A 16880-nucleotide genomic window follows, 5' to 3' on the forward strand; every position below is an offset into this window, starting at 1 on the left:
CCTGGGCAAGTCACTTAGCCTCAAAGCTCTCTGGACAACTCTCTAAGATTGTACATTGTAGAGAGGTGCCAATCAGTTTTGGCAAAAGGACATTTCTCATCTGGGAGTCCCTTGTATCAATAGATACCGCAGGTGCAATCTAGCCCAGAAATAATATAGCTAAAGAAAATCGTTTGTTGTGTGGATTTAAAAACCAAACCAAAAAAACCCTGATCCTAGACTAGTGAGCCCTTAAACTACCTAAGCTTCAGACTAATCCACAGGTCCCTTAGTCTTAGCTGGGCTCATCTGTTCAGAGATCACTCCCAGGACTACTGGAGGAATTTGTCCACATGCACCCACAAGCTAGAGTTCATTTGTCCATTCTATAATTCCAGGGTCATTCTCAGCTGATTAGGATGCCTGCTGGTGACGGGTAGGTTTAGGGCTCTTCAACCCATTGAGGAGCAATCTTTGAGCTAATTAGGAGCTCCCCCTAGTCCACTGAAAATAAGGAAAAGTCAATAAGGCAATTGACACCAAGACTTCAACAGATCTAGAGTGGTATGGATGCCCCCCCACCCAGAGTTACAGACTGTAGCACATTGACCCTTATTACTAAGAAGGTAGAGATAATCTCATCATGATGTTCACAAAATATTTTCTGAAGTGGTTGAGTTTTCAGGGACCTTAGAAATTATTCAGTCTAAGACCCTCCTTTATACAGATGAGGAAATTGGAACTCAGAGAGAAGAGATTTACAATTACTTAACGTTATATCACCTACTTCTTATCCCCTGACCATTGCAATCCACCCTAACACTCAGGCTATCCCCAAATTTCCCCAAAGACAACCCTTTCCTTACACCATCACCCATCTCAGGAACTGTGCCGGGAGCTAGAACAGAAGCAGCCGGAGTATGAGGGCCTGAGACAGCGTCTGGGCAGGCTGCTCCCACCCCCACCCTTGTCTGGACCCCGGCCTCCGCCTCGACCCGTGGGCACTGAACACAGCCTCCGGCTGCTGGAACAGACTTGGGAACGTGTGGCGGCTCGGGCCCAGGAACGCAAGGTCTGTGGGGCAACAGAGGATGGGGTCAGAGTAAAGGGAAAAGTGGGTAAGGGAGATCTAGGTGGGGACAGGGTGGGTCAGGGGAAGATCAGTAAGGAATGAAGGCAGAGCTGGAGGCTAATGGGGCTCCTCCATACAGGTGTGGCTCTCTGAAGGCCTGGCACTCACAACGGAGTTTCACCAGCGATTGCAGGCACTCTTGCGCTGGGGGGCACGAGTAGAGGAGCACCTTGGGTCCCTGCCACCCCCCAGCCTTGTTTTGGACACGGTCCTAGCCCAGCTGCAGGAGCACAAGGTCTGTGGACTGAGACTGGTAGGGGAAGTTGGGACAAGCAGGAAAAGCCTGGGCTCTGGGCTTGTTTAAACCTCCTTCCTTCCCAGTTCTATCTATGTTGGTCCATGAGGCAGGGCCCAAAATGACCCTTGGCTCTCACAGGTGCTAGCCCAGGAGGTGGCGGTGCAAGGGGAGAAACTGAGTGCCCTGGAAGTGGTGGCTGGAAGGCTGAGGGGCTTTAGCCCAGAGCAAGACTGTGCTCTTATCCAAAGCCTGGTGCTAAGTACCCAGGAGCGTCTAGGACGAGCTATTCAGAGGATAGGTGACCGTGGCACAGCCCTGGAAGAGGCTCGAAGAAGGGCTAAGCAGGTACCACTTTGGGGGCAGAGGGGAGAAGAATGTACAGAGAAGAGTTCGGAGGGAGGGGAGAGACCTAGGGAGGAAGAGGAGGCCTCTCTGGTCTGGCCCCTTCTCCTTCCCCTTTTCTTGCTTTTCTTCCCTTTCTCTAAACTTGGGACTTTTGTCCTATTCCCTTCCCCCTATTCCTTTCCCTGGTCCCATCTTCTTGGCCCAGTTTACAGAGTCCCGCCAGCTACTCCTTGACTGGCTGGATGAGGTGGAGCCCACACTGATGCTTCCTGGAGATGTGGCCCTGAGCCAAGAGGAGATCAAGGAACAGCTGAGTCAACACAAGGTAGGAGAGAAATAAGAGCTTAAGGCTTCCTTGAACTGCACCAGAATGGGGCTTCTTGCCTCCTCCTGTCACTTAACCCCAAATCCATGACCTTTATGGACAGATGGAATGTCTGCCCCCAAAGTCCCAGTTTCTTCCCAGGCTTAGGGAGATGAGCTGAATGGTTGCTAAGGAACCCTGACCATCCTTGCTTCTTTCCCCTGAACTCCAGGCCAGGAGCCAGAACCGAGATACCACCTGCTTCCCCATCTTCTTCTGGGCTTCTACCCCCCACCTGCCAGGCTCCTCCCCAGCTCTCCTGACCTTACCACTCCTTCCTTCCTTACTTCTTTCCTTCCTTCCTTCCTTCCTTCCTTCCTTCCTTCCTTCCTTCCTTCCTTCCTTCCTTCCTTCCTTCCTTCCTTCCTTCTGCTGCTGAAGGCACCATTCTAGACTGTACTGTCGATATCTGCATGGTGGAAAGAAAGAGAAGGGAGGAGTGGATACCTATTGCTACTTTTTCTTTGGGTGGGGGCATTATGGAGGGAGGGTTGTCCCTATGGTTGTTAATAAGTTAGCCTCTTTAATCATTACTTGGTCTTAAACTGCATACCTGTGGTGCTTCCTCTTATGTGGCCTACTTTTGGCCTACCTAGGTGCTTTTCCAGACCCCTCTCTGAGAAACTGGTAGTGATTGGGACAAAATATCCCCCATCCCATCATCAGACCATGGTAAACATCATCACCATTATCTTCATTTCAATTCAGATCAGTTTTATTCAACCAGCATTTTTTTTTTTTTTACTTTTTGGAGGACTGTTGGGGTTAAGTGACTTGCCCAAAGTCACACAGCTAGTAAGTGTGTCAATTGTCTGAGGCTGGATTTGAATTCATGTCCTCCTGACTCCAGGGCCGTTGCTCTATTCACTGCACTACCTAGCTACCCCTAAACCAACATTTCTTTATCATGTACTTATAATGAACAAGACAAGAAGCAATATTTTGTAGTGGATAGAAAGCTAGCCTTGGCATTAGGAAGACCTGGATCCAAGTCCCACATATTCACTGTGTGACTTTGGGCAAGTCACTTAACCTCCAAGCATCCCAGGCAACCACATAACAATTGCATATATTCATTGGTTAAGAGAGTTTCCTCATCGTAAGCTCCTTCTATGGATGACATCACAGATCTAGACAAAAGATATCTAAGGTACATTCCTGTCATCATCTCTAGGACTGTCCCCATCTTTGTCACTGTTGCTGTCATTATTTTCATGACTCATCACCAACATGGTCACATCATCATCCCTATCATTCCTGTCACTGTCATCTTCATGACTGCCACATCAGCACATTTGTGATTGTCACATCCTACCTGTCACCATCACCATCTTAACACTATCCATCATATTCATGACTGTCATATCCTCTCTATTATCCTGGTCACTTTAACATCTTTGGGATTGTCACCTCTTTCTTTGTGATTACAACCATCTTTATGACTGTCCACATCCTTGTTCCTGTGACTGTCACCACCCTCATCTTGGTAAATGTCTCTGTCAACAGCCCCTTGAACATCAGCATCACTGCCTTCACTGGGACCTATTCTAAGGATCAGAGTGTGTCAGACAAACCAAGTACATATTAATCACATCTCTCTCTCTGTCTCTCTTTCTCTGCCTCTGTCTCTCTTTCTCTGTCTCTCTCTATCTCTGTCTCTCTGTCTCTGTCTGTCTGTCTGTCTCTCTGTCTCTCTGGCTCTGGCTCTCTGTCTGTCTCTCTTTCTCTGTCTCTCTCTGTCTCTTTGTCTTTCTGTCTCTCTCTCTGTCTCTCTGGCTCTGGCTCTCTGTCTGTCTGTCTCTCTTTCTCTGTCTCTCTTCTCTGTCTCTCTCTCTATCTCTGTCTCTCTGTCTCTGTCTCTCTGTCTCTCTGTCTCTCTCTGTCTCTTTGTCTCTGGCTCTGGCTCTCTGTCTGTCTCTCTTTCTCTGTCTCTCTTTCTCTGTCTCTCTTCTCTGTCTCTCTCTGTCTCTCTGTCTCTCTGTCTCTGTCTCTGTCTCTCTCTCTCTCTGTCTCTGTCTCTGTCTCTGTCTCTGTCTCTCTCTCTCTGTCTCTGTCTCTCTCTCTCTCTCTCTCTCTCTCTCTCTCTCTCTCTCTCTCTCTGTCTCTCTGGCTCTGGCTCTGGCTCTCTGTCTGTCTCTCTTTCTCTGTCTCTCTTCTCTGTCTCTGTCTCTGGCTCTCTGTCTGTCTGTCTGTCTCTCCCCTCGTGGGACAGAAACAAAGGATAACAAGTAATACTGAACACAAATTACAAATGTTAAGGATTTACTCTGGTGCCATGGGTTCAGTGGGGCTGGTCTATCAATCACAGTTTCTTTCCAGTTCTCCCCACTCCCTGACATGTGCAGTCCTAGCACTGGATGTTCTGTGAGCAAGACAGGAAGTAGAGGCCCATTCCCTGCCCTCAGGGAGTTCACAGTCTGCTGGGGAAAATGAGATGCTATGAGGCTTTTTCCAGGTTTCTGGGTGCCTTGGCTATAGTTTTTTGAGAGCTTGGGGCTCCTGCCTTCCTGGATTCTGAATGGATGGATGAATTGAATGAATGAAAAAATATTCATAATGTACCTCCTGTCATGACCTTTGGGAATATCCCTGTCATGTCCTTAGCTGTTCATAGTCGCTAGTCATTCAGTTTGACTCAGCCCTTTGTGCCCAACTTTGTGCTAATCAGGAAGGACAGGGCTCCTCCCGTTGATGCTCAGACACAGATCCCCTCATGGGCAGCCCCCCCAGGCCAGTAAGGAGACACAGGATCCCTCAGCCATCTCCCCACCTCCAACTCTCTCAGGAGCTTGGCTTCTTTCCTTCAGTGTCCCAGAGACACAGGTGTTCCTTCAAGGGCTGCAGAGCTCCTGTGAGAGAGAGTTCACTACTGGAAGGGAGAAAGTGTAGTGGGAAGGAAAGATTTGAAGGACTGGGGGGAAGGAGGGGAGAGAGGAAGAGAAGGAAAAGATTAGTAATACCAATAGCTGTCTTCACTGCAGGAATTCCAGAGAGAGCTTCGAGGCAAGCGGCCAGTGTTTGAGGCCACGCTGCGGGGGGGCAGGGCTCTCCGAGAAGGAGCCCTGTTCCCTGATGATGCTGCACCCCTCGATCTTCTGCTGGCTGAACTCCGGGGCCGTTGGGAGGGTATCTGCAGCCTTGCTCTGGACAGGTCAGTGGCCCCTTCCATGCCTCCCAGCCTTCTCCTCTCTATTCTCTCAATCTGTATGTATGTGTCCCTTTCCCTAGGCCGTGCCCACTTCATGTTTTTCCCTCAGCCTCTTATCCCATTGCAGGGTCCACCATACCCTCCTTTGCCCAATTCTGTTTCTGCTCATATAATTTCAGAATTGGAAGGGACCCCAGAGAGGATTTTGTGTAGTCCATCCCTAAGCAGTAGTCCTTTTCTGCAATGTCTCTAACACATGGTCATTCAACCTCTGTTTGAAGACCTGGATGGACAACTCTCTACCTTCCAAAACAGCTGATTCCACTTAGGTGCAGCTCTCATTGTTAGAGGCTTTTCTTACATGACCCCTAAATTTCTGCCTTTTCCACCTTTTATCCTGAATTCTGCCTTCTGGGGCTAAGAAGAACGAGTCTGCCTTGCTCCCTCTTCCGTGTGCTAGCCCTTCTAATTTTGGGTTTTTTTTTTTTTTGCTTTTTGGAGGGGGTAAGACAGGGAAATTGGGGTTAAATGACTTGCCCAAGGTCACACGGGTAGTAAGTGTTAACTATCTGAGGCCAGATTTGAACTCACACAGCCTGTGACTGACACCACAGCCAGTGCTCTATTCACTATGCCACCTAGCCACCCCCTAGCCCCTCTAATTCTTGAAGACTATTTTTCTCCAGGTGCAGCATCCCCATTTCCTTCAGCTGACTCTCAGTGAACTGGCCTCCAGACCATTCCTCATCCTGGACCAATTTGCCTCTTGTAAATCAGGGAGCCCAGATCTGTACACAACACTCCAGATGTCTGGCCAATCAGTTGGGCTAACTCTTGCTTCTATTCATGCAGCCTAACTATGAATGCAGTCTTATATCTTTTTTCTTCTCTGCCTGCCCGGTATTAGGAGATTGTCATGAGGAAATAGAGAATTGAAACAGATGCTGCCATCCCACTGTAGAGGGGAAATCCCTCTTACAGTAATTATCACCACTGGGGGAAGAGTTGATTATGGGTGCAGCTGATTACATGGGCAAGTTATCAGGGAGGAGGAAGGCTGTTGGTGAATGAATGCTTTGGTGAAAGCAGAGTTGAGTTGTGGGTGAGTGGAAGATGTTTTAGTTCATGTGAGTTTGGTGAGAGTCAGAGGAGTGAGGTGTTGTTAAGGTAGAGGCCAAGAATCCAGGAGGCACCACAGTATATGCTCTGGGTGGACATGATCTATGGAGAGGTGCTGGTTGTGTTGGTGTTTGTCCAGGCCCTTGGCCTCTTACTACCTCTCTCGACACACACTATATACCCATGTGGGGAGTAATTGATGATAAGGCCATAGTATGGATCAGTCAATCAGCCATGGCAGTGATATCGGACCTTCCCTATAGACATCACAGTGCCGACTCATACAGAGACTACAGTCCACTAAGACTCCCAGATCATCTTCCCAGGAGCTGCTTCCTTGCCACATCTCCCTCAGCCTATACTTTGTAGTTGATATTCTGAACCTAAGCATAACATTTTACATTTATTCCTATTAAGTGTCTTCTTCCTCCATATGAAAGTTCTCCTCCAGTGATTTATCTTGATGTGGAAGTGAGTTCTCAAAGACTATGACCAGTAGTTCACAGGCCCCTGGAAGTTTGTATCAAGCTAAAGAAGTCTAGTGGTGAACTGCATGCCTGTTGTCTGAGAACCATCCCAACTCCAGAAATGCTGCTCTGAATTGATAACAGGATGATGAATATTTTGATCATAGCAGTATCTCAAAGACGGCCTAAGGAATCTCTATTCTAAGGAATAGAAGGTAGTAGTCTTCTCCAGTAAAGGAAATCACAAAACCTCAGATTTGTCAGTCAGCTCAGGGACAATCTAGTCCAACCCATTCTTGAACAACATTCCTAACCCACACTATGATTATATCACAGGTCCTTGAAATAATTGAAAAGTTCATTTCGTCTTATCAGATCTGGGCCATCTTTTAGGATGCTGACACTTTCCCCTCCTACCCTTATTTATGTCTTTTGGTAAATTTGAGAATCATAACATCACACCATTGATTAAGTGCTAGACAGAATAGGGTCAAGGGCAGATCCCTGGAACCTCCCACCAAGATGATATAGATCCATTCATTGTGAGTCTTTGTGCCCATTTTGATAATGTTCCTTTAAACACCCCGACTTCCTGGAAGCTTACCAGCCTCCACAAATCCCATGACCTACATCTTCACACCACTCCAGCCTACCACAGGGATACCTTAGGTCGTCCCTTAGATCTATAACCATCACTCTTATCTGTGCCACCGCTGTGATCACGAGCTCTGAAATCCCCTTCTCTGTTCAGAACCATAAGTCCTTCTATCTTTCCCTTGGCCTCATTCCTCCTAAGCCTACTCTTCATCTGCATCATAACCTTCAGTCCTTCTATCCCTCTATGTTTTGTCAGTGACCCTCTAATTAACCAATCCAAGTATTCAATATCCTCCATTCCCTTGCCCCTTTGTTCTGTCATTTACGTGCCACCACTTCCACATCTCCTTTGCCACTTTCATTTTTTGTTTTGATCTCTCATGCTGCTAAAGGAAGTAATGCAACCATACCAACTGGGTCCACTATAAATTCATGTGCTCTAATCTTAGATGGACAAAATTGCTACACAGGAATCAGCTGAGCCTCAATGGGCTGATACCCAGACCAATCATCATCACCATCATCATCACCTAGACCACTTTATCTCACCTAAGTTGTGGGGTCCAAACCTGGAAGCAGCACTCCAAACGTTGCCTGACCAATCAACAGGACTAACTACTACTTCTATTCATGCAGCCTGATTATGAACACAGCCTTAGATCTCTTCTTCTTCTCTGCCTGCCCAGTGTCAGGAGGCTGAGATGCCCCAGTAGAAAGGTAGTAACTAGAGAATTGGAACATGTGTGGCCATCCCACTGTAGATTCCACAATAATGATGACCACTAGGGGAACAGTTGATGATGGGAGTGGTTGATGGCATGGACCAGTATCAGGGAGGACTAAACTACAAATTCATTTGATCTAATCTCAGTTGGGCAAAATTGCTACACAGAAATCCTTTTATTTCTCCTCAAGTGACTCTATCACAAGCCGTATAATGGCTGTTTCAAACCCTCTCATCTTTTCTCCTGAGGACCATAATGTGGCACCACCTCCATCCTATCTCTCACCAGAGATTCTTATGGAGAAAATCAAGAACATCTGTCACAGTCCTCTCATATTCCTAATCTTCACCTGCCTGTTCCTCCTTAACTCAGAGGAGGAGGTGGCCCTTCTCCCTGTCAATGTCAGCTAATTTGCCCTGCATTTCATTCTCTTATATCTTTACTAAGAGCTCATTCCACCAACCATTCCTTTTCTCTTTCCCATCTTTAGTTTCTTCCAATTCACTGACTCCTCCCTAATGCCTACAAACATGCCTATTACTAAACAAAAACAAAACAAAAAGAACCTTCTCCCCTAGATTTGATTGGCTTCCAAGATCAATATTTGGTCTTCCTTTCACTGTCAAGCTCCTAGAAAGGGTTATCTAGGTCCCTTGCCCTTAAGTGGCTTATCTTCTAATTGAGGTCTGGAGGGGAATGGATACAAGTACACAAGGGAAATCTAATATAAGGGACATATACAACTGGAGGCATCAAGGAAGTCTTCACTGCATGGGGTCTTGAGGGAAGAGAAGAATTTTGAGAGGTAGAGATGAAGAGGGAGTACATTCCAGGCATAGGGAAGGGCTTGTGTAAATCACAGAGGGAGAGTGGAAGATCAAGTTCAGTAGTCAGGTTTGGTTGGAATGTAGTACATGTGAAGGGGAAATAATGTGAAGAAAGGCTTCAAACATCTTTGAAGCAGGAGCCAGCCAGACTGCAGAAGGTCTCATACAGCAGACACGGCTTATATTTCATCCTAGAGGCAATAGGGAGCCACAGGGAAAAAAAATAGAACAATGTGGTCACACTAGTTCCCTAGGAAGAATATTTTGGTAATAGTGTCAAGGATGAATTTGAGAAGGAAGAGACTAGAAGCCAAAAGGCTTAGACTATTGTAATAGTGAAGGCAAGAGGGGATGATGGCCTGAGAGGATGATGAGGGGAGAGGGTGTTGGGGTGTGTCTGGATGTGTTTGTAGAGAGAAAGGATGGATAGGAAAGTTTGATAAATATGGCAGAGAAGAGTCAAAGACAACTTCTGGGTCATGAGAAGAATGGTTGGATACTCTGAAGAAATAAGGAGGTTTAGAGGAACAGAGAGTAGGGGTTTGGGGGAGAGGTCGAGCAGGAATGAGTTTGAGATACTGGTCAGACATCCAAGAGATCCAGCCAACATTTGGTGTGGGATTGGAATTCAGGAGAGACATTGTAGCTGGCTGTGTAGTAGTCAGTCAACTAACATTTATTTAGCTTCTACTATGAACCAGGCACAAAGAAAGGAAAAAAAAAAAACAAGCCACCTATGCTTTCAAGTAGCTCATATCCTCAATCCTCATAGTGGAGGCAATATGCAAACAACCATGTACAAATAATATAAACACAGGATAAATTGGAGATAATCTCAGATGGAAAGCACCAGCATCATGGGGACATAGGGAAAGGCTTCTTGCAGATGGCGGAAATTTTAGCTGGGATATGAAAGAAGCAAGGGAAGCTAGAGATGAGGAAATAGACTGTTCTAGGTTTGGGGAGATAGTCAGTGAAAATGTTAGCAATTAAGAGACAGAGTATGTTTAGGTATAGATTTGGAAGTTATCTGCATAGAGAATAATGCATGAATAGATGGAAGACCAGATCACCAACGGAGAAAAGAAAACATAGGGAGAAAAAAGAAGAGGGTCCAAGACAGAGCTCAGGAGCCATCCAGGCTTAGGATGTTGGAGATTAATAAGGAATCTGAAAAGGAGTCAAAAAGAGCAGCCTGATCAGATAGGTAAGAGGTACCATGAGAGTGTAGTGCCAGGGAAACTGAGATTGGCACTAAAATCAATGATCATAGCTAGTCAAGATCTCTGGGTAGTCACCATAGGGAGAAAACAGAACCACAACAATCACTTCAGTGTTTCATTAGCAACTGAAGAACACAAATGGGTGTGATGGAAAAATTTATGGAAAGCATAGATTTTTTTTAAATGTGAGAAAAAAGGAAAAGAGCTGAGCAAAGAAGGTAGAATGAGGAGGGGGAAGATTCCAGAATGACACTCTCACACAAAGAATAGAGCAAGGAAATTGAAAAATAATACTGTAAAACATAGGAATTGAAAACCTTGAAGCACCATATGAATCCTAGCTGTCGTTATTATCATTATTTAATGGTTTTTGTGTCTTAAGGTTGGGATAGAAGTCATATTAATAAAATAAGGAAGATTGTGTTTCCTTCAGGCAAAATTAATAACTTGACAAAGCATATGAGAAGAAAAGATAAATTTAACAGTTATAGCCTAGAATACATATGGATTTCTTTCCTCTTTGAAGAAAAAAAATTATGAATTCATCCTTCCTAGTCCCAAGTAGCCAGTCATCATGGAACAGCCACAGTCACTGAAAACCCATCAGGAACATCTTTGTTCTCTAAACAGGGTGCCAATGTGCATGGCCACAGGTCTTCATGGGCACCCTTTGAAGTCTCTAAGAAAAGGCTCATGTCACAATCTCAGCAAATAAGGGAGATCAAAAAATTAGTCCTTGATACCCTAGATCAGGGGTGGGGAACCTGCCCTAGATCTATTGCTTCCCCCCTTACATATAAATAACGTTTTCAGAAAGGCAGAAATTCTTAACTCCATATCTAAAAGATATTGCAATAAAAATAATAATTGATAAAGGAAGCATGATCACAAAATCCAGATATATAGAGCCCAAAAATGATTTTTTGGAATCTTGCTTAGGTTAGCCAGAGCACCAGAGTACTTTGCTAGGTATCATTCAGAAAAAGAAAGAGAACAAAATAGAGAAACAATATCAGAAATCCAAATCTTGTTCTCTGACCCCATTTTCTTGACCAGCTGTTTGCTTCTCAAATCTTCCTTCCCTTTCTGAAATGTCAGTGATAAAAATCCAACTCATATCCCCAAGGTCTTTAGTTGTGTGTCAAAGACTTCCCAGTTCTTAGACTGGGTTCGTATGTGGCTGCATCCTTACACCGTGCCTCTTACCACTCTCTTCTTTTTCTTCTCCCTCTCCTCTCTGTGCTGCCCAGCCCGCGTCAGTCCATAAGCACTTATGACGTACCTACGAGTGGCGGGCACTGTGCTAACCTCTTTCTCCCTCTGCAGACAGCATGCCCTGGAAGAGGCCCTCCTCTTCTCAGGCCGCTTTGCAGATGCCCTTCCTGCACTCATGGATTGGCTGTACCAGGCCGAGCCCCAGCTGGCAGAGGAGGGACCTGTGGCAGGGGATCGTGACCTGGTCAACCGTCTCCTGGACCAGCACAAGGTCAGCCTCCTCTGGCTCTCTTGCCCAATTGTATGAGCTTTGTATGATGTAAAGAAGGGCAGCTAGGTAGTCCAGTGTATAGAGTGCTGGGCCTGGAGTCAGGAAGACTCATCTTCCTGAGCTCAAATAAATCTGTCTTTCTCATCTTCCTCATGGGTGAAAGGAGCTGGAGAAGGAAATGGCAAACCACTCTAGGATCTTTGCCCAGAAAATCCCAAATGCTGTCACTAAGAATCGGACACGACTGAACAACAACATAATGTAAAAAACCACTGGATTTAAAGACCTGGCTCTGATGGCCTCTTTCCCTTCTCCCTATGGTTTCCACACCAGCCAGACTACAAGAGGGGTTATTCAAGGAGGAAGATAATATGCAGATTCAGAAAGAATACCCCAGGGGATCCGTATCTAATGATAATGATAACGATAATGATAATGATAAAAGAAAATTACCCATTCCCAGAATCTACAGGCCCTTAAATTTTCTATTCTGCATAACCATGGTTTCCCAGCTCAAAGGTGATTTTCTCTGGGTCAAGAATCCCACGCCTTGACCATCAGTTGCTTCTTGACTCTGGAAAACAATGGAGTAGGCCATCCACCCAAACTCCCAACTCCTTCATGTCAGTTTGGGATTGGCCCGCCTAGATGTTCCGCATTAAGCTCATTGGTTCATTCTCTAAGCCCAGCCAATCAGATAGCTTCCTGGCTGCTGGTGGGGGTCTCAGGGTGCTCTGCCTACATTCCTAGGCAATCACTGCCGTACTTCTAACCTCCCCGGGATGAACCTGGCAGCACTACCTCCAGCCACCTTCCAAATTAGCGTCATTTAGCCCAGCTAGGTTCCAGGGTCACCCTAGAGTTTCCTAAACACGACCGACCTTTGTCCCCCTCCCCCCTCCCCTAGGTGTTCCAGAAGGAGCTGGGCCGAAGAGCGGGCTGTGTGCGTCTCCTAAGGCGCTCCATCCGGGAGCTGACCCAGGCCAGTAGCAGTGCTGACTCCCAGTGGCTACATCGCCAGATGGAAGAGTTGGGACAGCGATGGGAGCTCGTGTGTCATCTTTCTCTGGCCCGTCAGGCCAGGCTTGAGGAAGCCTTGCGCCAGGTAGGGGCAGAGCCCTCAGAGAGGAGGGGCTGGCAAGGGGACATGGGCTCAGCTCCTGCTTCTTCTCCAGGACCCCCAGAGTCACCCTGGGTTGGGGGGGGGGGATGTGAAGAGCACTGGATTTGTATGATCAGGAAGCTGGAAACAGAGGAGGGGTTCAGGGCTGGGGAACCCAAGTGCTTGAGTACTCCTAACATTGCCCCCTCTTGCCCACCTCTGATTCTCAGGCTGAGGAGTTCCACAAGTTGATTCAAGGTTTCCTGGAACATCTGTCTGAGGCTGAGAAAACCCTCAAACTGGGACCTTTCCCAGAGGAGGAGGGAGCTGCTGAGGACTATCAGAACCAGCTCCAGGTCAGACCCCAATGTCATCTCTTATCCCCGATCCATATCCATCCTCATTTCCCCAATTCCATCCCTGTCCACCTCTACTCACATCCCCACTCATATCCCCATCCTTGTCACCAACTCTATTTTCCTTCCTGACTCCAAATGCCCATCCCTATTCCTAGCCCCATTCCAAAACCCCATCTCCAGGCCCAACTGTATCCTCCACTCCATCTTCAGTTCACGCTTTAATTCCATCCTCAATTCATTTCTCCACTCATTTTCCACCATTCCCATCCCTAACACCTTGGCCAGAAGGGCCTCAAGACCAACCTGATGGGCCATGGGCTGACCTGGCATGGGCTTACAGGAGCTGTTGCAAAGTCTGCAGTGCCAGCAGCTGGAGCTGGACTGCATCACATCCCTGGGGGAGGAGATTCTGAGTAGCTGCCACCCCGATGCTGTCATCCCAGTCCGCTCCTGCCTCAGCAACATCACCAGTCGCTTCCATGAAGTAAGTGGTCCCGTTACCTAAACCTTTGCTGTCCCCTTCCCTAATCTTTCAACCCACAGAACTCAAACCTGCACCACGAACTCTCTCACCCTCATTATGGGCACTGACCCTTGAACCCCACAACTCTGTACCCCTCAGCCTTACAGTATAGAGCCCCCAAAATCTCACAGCTCTCCTCCTGCCCCACAACTCCTTCATTTTGGTTATGTTACTTTTGTCCCATGATGATAGGACATGCAACAGATATACAGCCTGCAGACAGTAATGGATTAAAGTCCACTCTTCAACCCTGAATACCTCAGTCCTATATCATGAACTCTCTCCACTCATTTCTTTACCTTGAACCCCTCAACTTCATCCTTCAAATGTCTCAACCTAATTGTAGACCCCATGGTCTCTCACCTAACCCCTTGGTCAGGTACTGGTTGAATTAGAAGCTCTGAGGTCCCTTCCAACTCAGAGAGTCTGTGATTTTGTAACCGGGGCTATCTAACATCTCCATTCCAAAAGGAAAAAATGAGGAAATATAAACAGGATTCCATGTCTGCCACAATATGCATTTTCTTTTTCCAGTTGCAAGTATAGAATGATGGAGGTGGAGCTAGACCACAGTTTATGTGAAAAAGACCTGGTAGTTTTGGTGAACAGGTAGTTCATTATAAATGAGTCAACAGTGTCATAGCCCACTGAGTGATAAAGCTAGTCCTCTTGTTACCAGCCTATCCCCTTCTAACTGGATGAGGGAAAACCTAGCGCAGGGCTTCATCACCTTGTTTGAAATGCAGACTCCTTTAGCAGTCAGTCTGGTGAATCCTATAGGCCCCTTCTCAGGATCATGGTTTTTAAATAAATAAAACAAAATACATGGGTTTATTTAAAAAAAACACTTAAAATACAGTTATCAAAATTTTAAAAAATAAACTCATGGGGTCCCAAGCTGAGAAACCCTGCCCTAGGGGGATTCTCTTAGAGAGAGCTCCCCCTACCTTGCAGAGGCCAGGGGTGACTCCTTTGCTCCCCAAGTTAACTCTCAGGCCAGTACCTCCCAACCCTTGCCAGACCCCTGGCTTAGCCCACTACAGACATTAACTGATGCTCCTGCCCTTAGTCAGTCCCTCAGCTTCTCCCTTTGAACCCTGCTTCCTCCTGTTGCCGCTGAGTGCAGGTGCTGGGCTGGGCACAACAACAGGGCCAGCGGGTGGCTGACCAGCTTGCCACCATGGCGGCTGAGCGGGAGGAGCTGGCCCGCCTGCTGGACTGGATCGCCTCAGCTGAGGAGGCATTGAGCCTTCGAGACCAGGAGCCTTTGCCTGAGGACATCCAGATGCTGGCAGATCTATCAGCTCAGCACACGGTGGGTGAGAGTCCTGCCCCAGACCTGTCTGGGAGCTCTCTCTGGGCCCTGCAATAGCCTTCCCTTTTCCCAATGGGTTTCTGTGGGATGTGCCCCAGAGACCAAGGTTTCTCCCATTCCCATCCCCATAGACCTCTCCTCCCCACCTGGAGCACTCTTCTCTAGAAGGGGATAACTTGTGATGTATCCTGGGTCCCCTCCTACATGTGCACAGGAATTCACTGAAGAACTGAGCAGGAAGCAACAAGAGGTGGAGGCAGCCATGAGAAGTTGCAAAAGGAGGCTGGAGCCATCGCCCCCTGCACCTCCACAGCCCCCACCAAGTAAGAATCCCTGCCCTGTGACTTCCCTATCATCCCCCTGGTGGCACTAATACCCTTCTACTCTGAAACCCATCTCTGAGTGTCTTTGCCCATAACCAAGTCTCTCTCCAACTCAGGACCCCCACAAACAGATCCTGCAGGTTGGGTAGGGAGCATCTCCCCAGGAAACATCCTCTAAGCTGAGGCTTCTCATTCCTTTTGCCCATACCACCCCCCATGTGTGGGCAAAAGGGGCTTATCTAGGCAGGTTGAGAGCTCACTCCACCCCCTCGCCCTGTTGCTTCTCAGTGTAGTAACACCTCCTCTCCTTCCATCTCCTCTATCCCAATCCCCAGGGAGAAGAGGCACTGGGAAGGCCCCACCAGGCCCCCTGGTGCCACTCCTGGAGCTGCAGCCTCAGAGCCCCCTGGGAGCCCGGCTTCTTCAACGCTGGCAGCAGCTATGGCTCAGGGCCCTGGACCGACAGTACCGGCTACAGGCTGCTACCCAGCACTTGGAGGAGGTGAGAAGAGAGCATAGGTCAGAGGTCTGGGGAGGTCTCAGAATGTATGGGAAGGGGTGAGGTAGGGGATGGGAGAAGATGATAGGCTATGGTGCCCAGCCAGACTGCCTGAGACCAAGGGCCAGCTCCACCCAGGGCTTGGGTTCATAGTCTTTTTCATACCATTTTTTCTACCATTCAGTCTTGTCTCAGTGGCAGCTGCTGGGTGGGATCTGTTCTCTTCTAGACTTTCCCTTGCTTCCATCAAGTCTATGGTCATCCTGACCCAGATGCCTTTTTTGGTTCCTTGGGTGTATTGCTGAGAGAGGTTGGAATTCTAAAAGGTTTTTAATAGATAATAAAAGTCTTTCTTTAGTAGCTGGCAAACTGTACACACAACACACTTAGGACAAGAATCATCTAGTCTCAGGGCCTAGAAATCTTCTCCTGACCTGGTCCAACTCTAGCCATGTTGTCTCCTCCCCCCTCCACCTACCCCCGAACCACTGAGGCTGAGGAAATCTTCTTTTCTGGCCTCTACCCTGACCTCACCATGGGCCTGTGCATTCACTCACTCTCTTTTCTTTTTCCCTTTTGAGGTCAGAGTTTCTCCCAGCTCCTCCCTCTGACTTCAGGAACCAAAGTTCCCTCCCACCAATTAGTCTAGCTCCACTGATGCCAGGAGAGATGTGAATTAGCCAGAACACCCAGCCTTATAGCTGGGAAGTGCTCTCACACACCGGCCCCTCCCAGGTTTACACACAACATATGTAACAGCAGACCCATGTACTTCCCCACCCACAGACAGAGTCTACCTTCCATCTCCTTAGCCTCAGGGACATTGGGGCTAGCTCTGCTGCCACACCAGGTGGGATGTTCCACCCCTCCCTGAACCTGTTTCCCTGGCTCCTCTCTGGGTGTCAGCCCTAAGCCAGGGCCTTGGCGGCGTGTGCTCTCATCTGTACTCTGGTTCTGGGTCCCAGGAATTCTTCCCCCAGGCTTCAGTCCATTCTGCACTAACTCCACGTTCAGAGATGTCTTTTATTCTCCCCATGGAGACCCTATGACTCTAGGTTGGGATGTCCTACCTTAGCCCATCTCTCTCTCTCTCTCTCTCTCTCTCTCTC

General features: G+C 47.6%; 1 protein-coding gene across 1 annotated transcript in view; it reads left to right on the plus strand.

Annotated features, from left to right (window-relative positions):
- LOC138168021 (microtubule-actin cross-linking factor 1, isoforms 6/7-like) overlaps positions 1 to 16880 on the plus strand; it is a 66607-nt gene that overhangs the window by 21600 nt on the left and 28127 nt on the right. Inside the window, exons 16-27 of the mRNA XM_069096983.1 lie at positions 863 to 1051; positions 1191 to 1346; positions 1488 to 1694; positions 1900 to 2019; positions 5040 to 5209; positions 11491 to 11650; positions 12558 to 12755; positions 12983 to 13108; positions 13452 to 13595; positions 14761 to 14949; positions 15164 to 15272; positions 15608 to 15774. Of these exons, the coding sequence (XP_068953084.1) occupies positions 863 to 1051; positions 1191 to 1346; positions 1488 to 1694; positions 1900 to 2019; positions 5040 to 5209; positions 11491 to 11650; positions 12558 to 12755; positions 12983 to 13108; positions 13452 to 13595; positions 14761 to 14949; positions 15164 to 15272; positions 15608 to 15774 (1935 nt within the window). The remainder of the gene's footprint in view (positions 1 to 862; positions 1052 to 1190; positions 1347 to 1487; positions 1695 to 1899; positions 2020 to 5039; positions 5210 to 11490; positions 11651 to 12557; positions 12756 to 12982; positions 13109 to 13451; positions 13596 to 14760; positions 14950 to 15163; positions 15273 to 15607; positions 15775 to 16880) is intronic.

The sequence above is a fragment of the Petaurus breviceps genome, unplaced genomic scaffold, assembly GCF_028583685.1.
Source record: "Petaurus breviceps papuanus isolate PSGF00001 unplaced genomic scaffold, PetGlider_PUasm1.0 350, whole genome shotgun sequence".
Classification (NCBI taxonomy): domain Eukaryota; kingdom Metazoa; phylum Chordata; class Mammalia; order Diprotodontia; family Petauridae; genus Petaurus; species Petaurus breviceps.